This window comes from Coregonus lavaretus, assembly GCF_964263955.1.
Source record: "Coregonus lavaretus genome assembly, chromosome: 11".
NCBI lineage: Eukaryota > Metazoa > Chordata > Actinopteri > Salmoniformes > Salmonidae > Coregonus > Coregonus lavaretus.
Window position 1 is genome coordinate 45634355 of NC_139998.1, and position 13143 is coordinate 45647497.

The following is a 13143-nucleotide window of genomic DNA, read 5'->3' on the forward strand; positions in this document are numbered from 1 at the left end:
TGCAAGTAAGCACTTCGTTGGACGGTGTATACCATGTGTGTCCTGTACTTAAGTCTAATAAAACTTGAAACTTATGTGAAAGTTAGGAGAAAAAATGATGATGGCAATGGGGATTGCTGTGAAAACTGCTGGTAGATACAATTTAATTATTGCAGACCTCTCTCTGCCTGCTCCACTGAAAGGCAAAATTAGTTCCGGTCAGTATAATGTTGTTAAAGACATAGTTATAGTTTTAAATATGTAGCCCATCGCACTTTCAAATGAAGTGTATTGTGTATTATTCTGTGCTTTTATGTTTTATGTAGCTGTTTTTTAAAGCACAAGACCAAATAAATGTCCCCCTGGTGGGATAACTAAAATGATCGAATAATCTAGACTAAACTAGGGCACAATGCAATGCTGTAAAACAGACCGTAATATGCCACGATTATGAAAATACAATGCAATGTTTTTTTCTCTCAGCTTTGCACACTAAGGACATCAGTGACCCCGACTTGGAATGCCACCTATTGACCAGCAGTGGTACGCCTCGTCGACATTGCCAAAACGTCTTGTAGAGTCAGCACTTCTGACCCATATAAATCCCCGCCGCCGCAAAATCTCACTTTCCTCTGCCACGACGTGGAAACAGCAACAGTCTATCCCCCAGCGATTAGAGAATAACTATCACCAAAATGACCACGGCACAACCCATATTTTCCAAGGGAGAAGACTGCAAAGCTGGTTGGCACGACGCTAGTGCTGGTTACAATGAGACCGACACTCATCTAGAGATTTTGGGCAAGCCTGTTATGGAACGTTGGGAGACCCCGTACATGCACTCGCTGGCAACTGTAGCCTCCTCAAAAGGTACAACGCACAATGTGCAAGCTGGTGGTTCCCATGAACGCACTGGGACCACTAGATAGTAATCAATTTCGTTACTCTTTGATAATTTATAGTTCTATAATAACCTTTTACATTATTGTAATTATTTTTTCTTACAAATGTGTGAAATAAATAAATAATAAATAAAGGACAGCCCATTTGCCTATAGCCTAATCATAGGCTAGGCCTACACTTAATTCAGAGCTGTAATATAGTCAAAACAGATTATCAATAAATCAGCAATTAGGCTATTGAAAAAAGTTTATGAAACAAATGCATTGCTTTTTATATGATTTCTGAGTTGTTTCACCCAATGCACGTGCTAGTGGAGTTTAAAAGCATGGTTGCAGCAGGTGTTACTCTACCCATGGAACCGTGCCAAGTGAACCGTGCCAATAATTTATGACGACATGCCATTCAATACGTTTTATAACTACAACTGTTGATCACTGATTTGACTTTTTATTGCTGACAATACGTGCACAGATCTCGAACTTTCATGTTTAGAATTCAACGTTTTGCACGTAAAAGTTGCGTTAAATTTTGGAGTTGTTTGCGCATTCATGTCACCATAGCGCACATGTTTCTGCATGTAGTAGGAATGCAGTCCATCGAGTTTTAGTAAAAATTGTATTGTACTTTCTTCATATTGCTTTATATTGGAAAATACTATTATTTGGTGGCAATTTGACAACAAAGTAGTAGCAGAGTATAAACCTGATAAGAGTATAGGCCAATGCAAAACCAAATCGTATTTTTCTATAATCTATTTTTACACTTCACTGAAAGACTACTCTGTGGAAATCCTTGAAGTGGCCTTTCTATCACGTGCCACCACCTCCTGCTTTCCCCCAAACATTCCTTACATGTCTATACTGTGGTTCTCAGAGGGGTCTCTCAAATAAACAAAAATAGTTAGCTTTTCATGAAAGGTGCCACAGCATTGGAAATACTTCAATACAGGTTAGACCTGGATTCAAATACCATTTCAGTATTTCAATTACATTTCAAAGCAAGTAGTCAGGTAACCTTTTTTGGAAAAAGTAAGTAGTTGAATATTGGAATGTAGTTGGAAATGCACTTGGAAAGTATTTGAAAATACTCAAATACACTGAATCAAATACACTACATTTTTACATTTACGTCATTTAGCAGACGCTCTTATCCAGAGCGACTTACAAATTGGTAAGCATTTAACCAAGGAATTTGAAATAAGTATTAGAAATAAGTATTTGAAAATACTTTCAAATACAAATTTGGTCGACTATTTTTTATTTTATTTTTTACAAATAACCATTCAAATAAAAGTACTTGTTTTGGGCTATGTGTTTTAAAATACTCAAATACAAAGAACAAATATTTAAATAACAAATACTCAAATACACGTATTTGAAACCAAGTCTTGATACAGGTAGATTCATAAACTTAAACACCAATTGAGATGCTTGTTCTGCTTTCTCCCACAGGTGGACGGGTTCTGGAGATTGGATTTGGCATGGCCATCGCCGCAACTAAAGTTGAGTCCTTCCCCATCGAGGAGCACTGGATCATTGAGTGCAATGATGGAGTGTTTGCGAGATTGCAGGAGTGGGCCAAGGCTCAGCCACATAAAGTGAGACATCTTCAACTTCACATTAGGTTCTATTTACACTTTTCCCCCTCATTTAATGTGAATAAAATGTACCTAAATTATTCTCCACTCATAGATTGTGCCCCTCAAAGGACTGTGGGAACAGGTAGTGGGTGGCCTGCCTGACAACCACTTTGATGGTAAGTTTCAAAATACATTCTATTGGTGTATCCATTGTATCTTTGTATTCTTCAGCAAGTAAATTGCTTCAGACACATAACTATGTAATTCTAATAATGCCTCTTCTATCAAAGGCATTCTGTACGACACATACCCTCTGTCAGAAGACACATGGCACACTCACCAGTTTGACTTCATCAAGGTAAGTACAACACTTCTATGACAAAGACCGCACATTACGAATATATTAGCAAAAGCACCAGAACCAACAGCGGAATGGAGATTTCTCCTGTATTAAAGACTATAAAACACACAAATGTTTGGTATTATATATGATATCGTAGCTGTATCCAACGCAAACATATGGCAGATGTCTAAGGTGACAGGTAGCTTAGTGTTGGGCTAGTAACCGAAAGGTTGCTAGTTCGAATCCCAGAGCCGTCAAGGTGAAAATAAACTGTTGATGTGCCCTTGAGCAAGGCCCTTAACCCTAATTGCTCCAGTCGCCATTGCCCACTCTTCGAGGGGGAGTTGGGATATGCAAAAAGCACATTTCCAATTCACATATGTGTATTAATACACACTTGTACATGTGAAATAGAACAAATATAAGCACCCACCAAATTAATGAATTAATAAACAAATTAATCAAAATGGAATGAGATATTTCTTAATGGAATCTGATTCCTATCACTTGTTACAAACATTGCCTATTGTGCCACAATGACGTTTCCATTATAATACAATTGTTGAATTGTGTCTCTATAGGGCCATGCCCATAGGCTGCTGAAGTCCGGTGGTGTCCTCACCTACTGCAACCTGACCTCTTGGGGTGAACTTCTCAAGTCCAAATATGACAACATTGACAAGATGTTCCAGGTGAGCCGGCTCTCAGCCAGTCAATGATCAACAACACCTAATCTCTCTGTGAGGTGCTTGGGTACACATGTGCCCTCTCGGGCAGGGGGCAGGACACATTTAATTTCTTTGCACGTATTCTGTCCTTATCTCAGATAGTACTGCACTTCCAGTACAAGTCTGGTACAGTGTAATTGCTTATGTGACGTTATACCGCTGATCATTACTGTGGTATAACGTAATTTAAAGTGTGGCCCTGAATTTTGTTTGTTCTGATGTTCATTATTAACCAATTTTTTTCATTCATGTGCAGTTACTATGTGTGTGTTGTATTCTGCTCATTTGGTCTGTCCGTAGCTACAGTTCTAACATTTTTTATTTTATTTTTGCAACCAAATCTAAATGTTTTATGTAAATAGCATGTTTTAGACGAGCCCAGACACTTCTTCATCCTCGTTATGCAGTACCGGGCCGCTGAAAAATAATAATTAACAAAGGCACCAAAAACACCCAAATACGTCCTTTTAGAAACGGAAAAGCGATAAGTATAATGATGCTGGTCTTCAGATGTTGTACACGTGAAATTGTGTCATTCCGAATTTTATCCGCAACGTTATATTCCATTTTGTTGCGACTCGAGCGATACCTCTCCGTCCATTCTAGCAGCAGGCTACATGGAGAATAGAACAGCTGGATAGGGGAAACAGTTTGAGTCGCACAAAATGGAGTATAACGTTGCGGATAAAGTTTGGAATGACACAAGTTAATGTGTACATCTGAAGACATGCATCATTATACTGAGAGATTTTCAGTTTCTAGAAGGACGTATTTGGGTGTTTTTGGAGCCTTTGTTCATGTTTTTTCATAGCCCCGGTACTGCACAACGAGGATGAGGAAGTGACTCGCTGGTTGGGGTAATTTTCTCAAAAACAAGTGAAATCGCAAATAAAAAAAGTATCTGGACCGTTCTATAACATGCCATATACATAAAAAATAGAGATTTGATTGTAAAATGCAAATTTCTCCTATGATGATTTTTCAGGAGACCCAGATGCCTCACCTGCTCGAGGCTGGCTTCAATAGGGAGAAGATTAGCACCACAACCATGGATATTGTTCCCCCAAGCGAATGCAAATACTATGCATTCCGCAAGATGATTACGCCCACCATTCTGAAAGAGTGAAGTGGCTTGATGCCACTGCAACGTTTTAATTTATTTAATTCTCAAGTGCCTGTATTTTAAAAAGCCACATTGGTTTACTGTCAAAAATCCATAAGCACTCAGCGATGTCCATCTTACAATAAACCAATTTAAATAACATGTCCACTCTATTTTATTCTGTGAAAATTAATTTGTTTGGGTATCACCTCAAACAATTTTGCACCTCTTGCAATTCGTTACAGAATAGAATGCATTACATTTGAACTTCATTGCAATGTTAATAAGCAGTATATTTTACATAATACTAAGGCTGCATTTACACAGGCAGCCCAATTCTGATCTTATATCCAATTTAATTATTGGTCTTTTGACCAATCAGATCCGATCTTTTGCCAATAATTGGGCAACATATGAGAATTGGGCTGCCTGTGGAAACGTTTTCGATTGGCCAGTTGACTGAATGTGAATCCAAATTGCATTAACATATTTCACTCTTCTGAATAGATAACAATTATTTCCTGAGGGTTTGGAAAAAGCTGCAGAATAAGTCAAAAACGTGATTTTCCTGTTGTTTTTAATGATATTTCCACCCTATGAGCTTGAAATAACACTATGAAATTGTGAAAATGATGACAATGCCCTTTTAGTGTAAGAGCTTTTTGAAAAACGCCTGGAATTTCAGCCTGTTCACCTGGGATGGAGTTTTTGGCCCACAGCATATCATAATCTGATTTGATTATTTTGACCAATGACCAGTCATCTTTTATTTGCATATGTATCCTCCTACTTTGGGAAGTAAGTGGTTAGGCTCTAGAGCAGGGGTATTGAACTCTTACCCTACAAGGACCGGAGCCTGATGGTTTTCTGTTCTACCTGATCATTAATTACACCCACCTGGGCCCAGATTCACAAAATGTTCTTAAGACATTTCTTCTTAACTGCCATTTTTTTCTGAACTATAGACTTATGAAGAAAGTTAAGCAAAGTTGCTATTCCTCAAAAAGGATATTGAAAAATGTCTTGCGCTATTTCTTATGTTTATCCTTAAGCAAAAAGTTAAGAATAATTTGATTCCTGAAAATAAAGTTATTGGAAATGTTCTTAATTCCAAGATAGCTAAACCCTTGTCTTAAACTCAGGGCAGTGAGAGAATAAACTCATGAAAGCAATTGAACATGTTTAATTCACTCAAACTTCATCTGAAAGTTTCAGTATTTATTATTTTAAACCTAAGAACATGTTTTAGAACAGTAATCTCAGTACAAAATATGCTACCATGATTGCCATTGCTAGCTAGATAGTTAGCTAAATCGGTTGCCTAGCAACAAACATCTTAAGAAGATTAGTAGGACGCTATTTGAGACGTTCGTAAGAAAATCATTCAATCTTAAGATATTATTGAGGAATTGCACTTACTAACTTCTTATTTTTTTCCTTAAGAAGCTTCTTAAGTTTTTGTGTAAGAAGTGTTTTGTGAATTTGGGCCCAGGTGTCCAAGGTCTAACTCAGTCCTTGATTAGAGGGGAACAATGAAAAAATGCAGTGGAACTGAAGTCCAGAGTTGAGTTTAAGGGCTCTAGAGTCTAGACGATCCTATCTGCCAATCAGGGCTGTGTATGTAAATATATTTAAATTTGTATCAACGCCCCACGATCAGACTGAGCATTTCAATGGCAAAAGGAGTCTCAGCGAAATAAATGATTTTCATTAAAAAAAACAAAGTGACTTGATTTAAAAAAGTTACTATCTGGTTAGAACTTGTTAATCATTAAGTTGTCGTAGCACATTGCCGGTCTCATTGCAGCTGGTAGATAAGTGTTATTCATAACTTACCCCAAACCATGAAGTTTTTTTTAGTAGAAAATTGAGAACAGTAGGTCCATTGGATATTGGCCAACCTTCATAGCAGATCTCGCACAAGAATTTAACTCAATCCATACACATTTACTATTGGGCCACAAATCCTTAAACCTGGTGAGATTAGTTACTGAAAATATATAATTGTAATTATGATGCATGCTACATTTATTGCAGAATTAGTTCGAGGGCAATTGAAAAAATAAATAAATGTTAATGTAGATTGGATGTAATTTATAGTGCCAAATCACTCAAAGGGAGCGTCTTTGTGCAAATAAAAATGTTAAACGGTTTACACCTATCAACTTTCCTATAAAATATGAACAGCTACACCCTGCTTCCTGATAGGCTAGGTGGACTAGTACCCCTATTGCTACCTTCCAATCGTCTAAGACGTACACAAGTGCATTCAGGGTCGGGGTCAATTTGGGATTGGGTATTGGTGAGTAGAACCAAAGACTGGCCCTGTGACAATACTCGTATAATATAATAATATAATATGCCATTTAGCAGACGCTTTTATCCAAAGCGACTTACAGTCGTGCGTGCATACATTTTTGTGTATGGGTGGTCCCGGGGATCGAACCCACTACCTTGGCGTTACAAGCGCCGTGCTCTACCAGCTGAGCTACCATCCTCATTTACTTGAAGTAAACACTGATCTGACATGACATAAATTGGTCAAAGCAATGCAAAGGAAAGCATGCTTAAACCAACTCAATATGTCAGGTCAGTGATTACTTCAAGGAAGAAAGGAAGCATTTAGGAGTATTCGAACAGGGACTCTACTCTCTTTGGTAGACCCAGAGATAATAGAAGTAAATGTCTAAACTTTTTTTGGGTGCCAAGTGCACCATCTACTGGCTCAGAATACACACACAAGTAGAAATAGTCTTCAAACAAAGAAGTACACCTACATACACTACAATTACTAATGGACCTCTAAAGAAACCTGAGGTTACTTTCATCTAAATAGTAATGACCATAACAATCATGGTTAAAATTGATAAATGTTATCAAATCCCTGCCAGTATCATAATCTGTGCAAGGCCAAGAACAGTGATACGAATGACAAGAAATTCCTTTATTGTTTCTACAGAGAGGAGCCAGACCTCAACCCAGAGTGACTCCTGAGGATATTGCCAACCGGTTTACTGGCTGGCCAGACCACCCATAAATACAACATTTACAAACAGCCAGAGGCGTACATAATTTCACTTGCGATACCAAATCCTCATTTTCTTCTCTCTCTTTATTTTCTTTTGCAACTGTAGCGTCCCGTAGAGAAGGGCCTCTGCTGTGGGTGGGCAGCCTATGGGAGGACAAGTATACAACCACTGAGTCAAATGTTTTCTATAAAAAGGTCAATAAGATGATCTTCACAGAGTTTTAAAATCACCATTGGCCTCATGGTGAAATCCCTGAGAGGTTTCCTTCCTCTCCGGCAACTGACTTAGGAAGGGCGCCAGTATCTTTGTAGTGACACTATCCAAATTGCAACTGATAACTGCACCATGATCAAAGAGATATTCAATGTCTGCTTTTTTTTTATATACCCATCTACCAATTGGAGGCCCATTTTTCCGAACCATTGGAAAACCTCACTGGTCTTTGTGGTTGAATCTGTGTTTGAAATTCACTGCTAGACTGAGGGACCTAACAGATAATTGTATGTGTGGGGTACAGAGATGGGGTAGTCATTTTAAAATACACTGCTCAAAAAAATAAAGGGAACACTTAAACAACACATCCTAGATCTGAATGAATTAAATAATCTTATTAAATACTTTTTTCTTTATCAATGGAAATCAAATGTATCAACCCATGGAGGTCTGAATTTGGAGTCACCCTCAAAATTAAAGTGGAAAACCACACTACAGGCTGATCCAACTTTGATGTAATGTCCTTAAAACAAGTCAAAATGAGGCTCAGTAGTGTGTGTGGCTTCCACGTGCCTGTATGACCTCCCTACAATGCCTGGGCATGCTCCTGATGAGGTGGCGGATGGTCTCCTGAGGGATCTCCTCCCAGACCTGGACTAAAGCATCCGCCAACTCCTGGATAGTCTGTGGCGCAACGTGGCGTTGGTGGATGGAGCGAGACATGATGTCCCAGATGTGCTCAATTGGATTCAGGTCTGGGGAACGGGCGGGCCAGTCCATAGCATCAATGCCTTCCTCTTGCAGGAACTGCTGACACACTCCAGCCACATGAGGTCTAGCAATGTCTTGCATTAGGAGGAACCCAGGGCCAACCGCACCAGCATATGGTCTCACAAGGGGTCTGAGGATCTCATCTCGGTACCTAATGGCAGTCAGGCTACCTCTGGCGAGCACATGGAGGGCTGTGCGGCCCCCCAAAGAAATGCCACCCCACACCATGACTGACCCACCGCCAAACCGGTCATGCTGGAGGATGTTGCAGGCAGCAGAACGTTCTCCACGGCGTCTCCAGACTCTGTCACATGTGCTCAGTGTGAACCTGCTTTCATCTGTGAAGAACACAGGGCGCCAGTGGCGAATTTGCCAATCTTGGTGTTCTCTGGCAAATGCCAAACGTCCTGCACGGTGTTGGGCTGTAAGCACAACCCCCACCTGTGGAGGTCGGGCCCTCATACCACCCTCATGGAGTCTGTTTCTGACCGTTTGAGCAGACACATGCACATTTGTGGCCTGCTGGAGGTCATTTTGCAGGGCTCTGGCAGTGCTCCTCCTGCTCCTCCTTGCACAAAGGCGGAGGTAGCGGTCCTGCTGCTGGGTTGTTGCCCTCCTACGGCCTCCTCCACGTCTCCTGATGTACTGGCCTGTCTCCTGGTAGCGCCTCCATGCTCTGGACACTACGCTGACAGACACAGCAAACCTTCTTGCCACAGCTCACATTGATGTGCCATCCTGGATGAGCTGCACTACCTGAGCCACTTGTGTGGGTTGTAGACTCCGTCTCATGCTACCACTAGAGTGAAAGCACCGCCAGCATTCAAAAGTGACCAAAACATCAGCCAGGAAGCATTGGAACTGAGAAGTGGTCTGTGGTCACCACCTGCAGAACCACTTCTTTATTGGGGGTGTCTTGCTAATTGCCTATAATTCCCACCTGTTGTCTATTCCATTTGCACAACAGCATGTGAAATGTATTGTCAATCAGTGTTGCTTCCTAAGTGGACAGTTTGATTTCACATATGTGTGATTGACTTGGAGTTACATTGTGTTGTTTAAGTGTTCCCTTTATTTTTTTGAGCAGTGTATGTTAAACACATTGCACACAGAGTGAGTCCATGCAACTTATTCTGTGACTTGTTAAGCACATTTTTACTCCTTAAATTATTTAGGCTTGTCAAAACAAAAGGGTTGAATACTTATTGACTAAAGACATTTAAGCTTTTCATTTTTAATTAATTTGTAAACATTTCTAAAAACATAATTCCACTGACATTACAGGGTATTTATTATGTGTAGATCCGTGACAAAATCTCAATTTAATCCATTTTAAATTCTGCCTGTAACAACAAGTCAAGGAGTGTGAATACTTTCTGAAGGCAGAAATAATTATTTGTTTTATAAGAGTAAAAAAAAAAAAAAAAAAAAAAATATTATATATATATATATATATACACACACACACATAACAGAATGATACATACCTGGAACGTATATGTCCACTGGTACAATGCGGTCACACCCTCTGACCACGGCATAAGAGTAGTGGTAGTACCCACCCCCATTGGCGCAGCTTAAGGACAGAGTAATAAGATACATTGTGGCTCAACTAACAGCTGAATATGAAATGCAAGACGAAAAATGTCAACCGACACTGTAAAAGCACTGTGTGTGTAATGCTAAAACAGTGTGGGGTATTAAATCACAATTGGTTGGCAGTGTAGAGGCAGTAATCTTTACATTAAACAATCAGGCGTTCTTAAATGAAAAAGTTACAAGGACATCATGACATCCATTTCAAACTAGACAACCACTAACATTTTTCTGCTTGAACCTAATATTAGGACAATACTTTACCTGCCCATGGAAATGACGTATCTTGGCTCAGGCATCTGATCATAAACCTATAGGGAAATAATGAGCATCATGTTGAATTCATACAGTCTATAAAAGACTAACCCGATTTCAAGCAAATGCAGAACTCCTTTCTCCAAAGAAACATGTCCTTCTGTCAAATACCTTGCGCAGAGCGGGGGCCATCTTGTTGGTCAAGGTGCCTGCCACAATCATGACGTCGGCCTGTCTGGGGCTGGCTCTGAACACCACTCCGAACCGGTCCATGTCGTAGCGAGGAGCCGCCATGTGCATCATCTCCACCGCACAGCACGCCAGGCCAAAGGTCATGGGCCACAGGGAGCTCTAATGTAGAAATACACAAAGACAGATTAGATCAACAAAAAAAACTGAACAAAGATAATTCAGTCAGTCAATATGTTTTCCCCTTATCTCTTCCTAACAATCCTCAATTCACCTCAATTCATCTTGAGAAAGGTGAAAAGGAAAGGAGGTCAAGGAATACGGTTTAGAGGAATGACAGTAGTATTATTTGTGGAGGCATTGGCTGGATTTTTTTTTCAGATTAAAGGAGTCAGAGCAAACTTCTTAATACTCCCCCAGCAAAGGAGACACAATATGGAAAAAGTGAGACCAGACTATGCTTCCCTCTGTAGTTAGTATAATCATTTTGACAGTTCTTTGACTGACAGCCAGTTGGCCACATACTGCATGTATAGTAGATTACAAAGAGAAGTAAAGGAGGATGGGGAGAGTGTTCTTTTGGATTTTCATAAAAGACCAAATTGACACTCAAAACATTTTAAAATGTACCATATGCCACTGCAAAACAGAGATATTGTGTGGCATTGAATCTGAGCCCTGACTTACTCTGCGTGCCCAGTTCACCAGATCATCCAGTTTAGTGATGACATATTCTCCCTTGCTGCTTGCTACTGCAGCTGGCTTGGCAGCAGCCACTGCTGTGCTTTTCTCTCTGACTGGAACCACACTGGAGGAAAAAACGATATTAAGTACTCTAGCAAATCTTCTTTACAGTTGTTGATATTGACAAATTCAGATGTTCACTGGATTTCTCTTACCTTGTTGCATTGTTGCTTTTAGCAATGTGGTATAGCGACCTCTGTTGTAACGCAAATACTGAAACGGGTCTGTGTGGTAAAAAATACCAATATTGGATTGGCACTGACAACTGCTGATGTAAAAGGGGTTTATAAAATAAAGTTGATTGATTGACTGACTGACAGGCCATCAACACAAGCAACATGGCATTGCACTACACAGAAATAACACAATACTCTAAACTATGATAAACGGGGAAAACATATTTAATTTAGACTACTGGTGATTCCAAAACAGAATGAACCTCAATGTTGCGAACTATAGTAACTGCCAGACGTGTCTTGGACAAATTACGCAATTGATAAGGTGATTAATTAAACCAGACTGCCAGAGACAGCAGATAAACGTTCCTAAATAATATCAGATTAAACTTTAAAGTATCCTTACCTTGATGAACAGTTACGAAACGCGGCGAGGCGAGGAACTGCAACGAACAGACAAAAAAAGCATAGTAAGATGTCAACAAATACAACTAAATCATTACACCACACCAAACTCTCTATTAAACGTATATTAAGCGAACACAATTTACTGGGGGGATACTGCACAGGTCTTCACTAGTTACCACAGCCTAACCCAAAAGCGATTTTATTTTCTTAATGAATTTTTACGATATAGACTATTTTGACATTGTGGCTGTGGTAACTAGTGGAAACCCCACTGACTGGCACAGGTCAATGCTCATTTCTTGAGTAACATAAACGGACGTTTATGATATGGCGAGTATGGCTAGCTAGTTGTAACTTAGCCAAACTGACTTGTATCAAGTCTTTGTTTGTATAAAATATTAACATTTTTTTTGCCATTAGATTTCCATTAACTAAGAGGTTGATCACGCTGCACGTCTGAGTGAGGAATTTAACGTTCCACGCGTGCTAGTTAGCTATTTACAAACAAACATTTTCTCCCTAGCTAGCTAACGTTAGCATAGCTAGTTAGCCTAGCCAGAGTTGTTTCTGTTCAGATTTTTGCCAGGGATAACAGCTACGCTAGCTAGCTATAGCTAGGTAGCAAAGGTCAGTGATTACAACCGATGGTGGAAGCATAAAATGACACAACAAACCAGGTGGCATAGGAAATACTGTAATGTTAGTGGGATAAATAAGTCGGATATTTAGCAGAATGATATGTCGCAGTAACTTGATAGCTTTGCATTTTAGCCAATACATCACTCACTCACCCACCAACGCCGCCATCTTTCGCTAAAAATGAGAAGACTTCCAGTGACCGTGGTTACGTGATAGAACTGTCCATGCTATCTGGGATCCTTGGGACGTCCCTACCCCTTTGAAGTTGACATTTAAAACGGTTAGTGTTAGGTTTTGGTTTGGGACGTCCGAGGGATTCATTAAAATAAATATAGCAGTTCATTATAGGGGACTACCGGTATATATTTTTTGGTTGACAGGGAGAGAAAAATGTCTAAAGTATGAGTAAAACTTATTGATTTAATTTCTCATTTGCAAGTGGCTCCATGGGGTAAGACGTAGCTCAGAGCAGATCCAGGATCAGTTTAG

The 13143-nt window shown here is 39.7% G+C and overlaps 2 protein-coding genes across 2 annotated transcripts; one reads left to right on the forward strand and one right to left on the reverse strand.

The window, feature by feature from the left end:
* The first annotated feature begins 385 nt into the window (after window positions 1–385).
* On the forward strand, window positions 386–4796 carry gamt (guanidinoacetate N-methyltransferase). Its single transcript, XM_084171800.1, has 6 exons — window positions 386–849; window positions 2334–2479; window positions 2574–2637; window positions 2752–2819; window positions 3386–3496; window positions 4518–4796. The coding sequence occupies exons 1-6, from the start codon at window positions 675–677 to the stop codon at window positions 4656–4658; spliced, it is 705 nt and encodes a 234-aa protein (XP_084027926.1). The 5' UTR covers window positions 386–674; the 3' UTR covers window positions 4659–4796.
* A 2767-nt stretch (window positions 4797–7563) lies between these two features.
* Window positions 7564–12866, reverse strand: ndufs7 (NADH:ubiquinone oxidoreductase core subunit S7). The gene is made up of 8 exons (XM_084171803.1): window positions 12807–12866; window positions 12014–12050; window positions 11587–11655; window positions 11375–11495; window positions 10670–10849; window positions 10508–10554; window positions 10135–10223; window positions 7564–7806 (listed from the first exon to the last, which is right to left on the reverse strand). Exons 1-8 carry the CDS (start codon window positions 12820–12822, stop codon window positions 7709–7711), a joined length of 657 nt encoding a protein of 218 aa, XP_084027929.1. The 5' UTR covers window positions 12823–12866; the 3' UTR covers window positions 7564–7708.
* Between the last annotated feature and the right edge of the window lie 277 nt (window positions 12867–13143).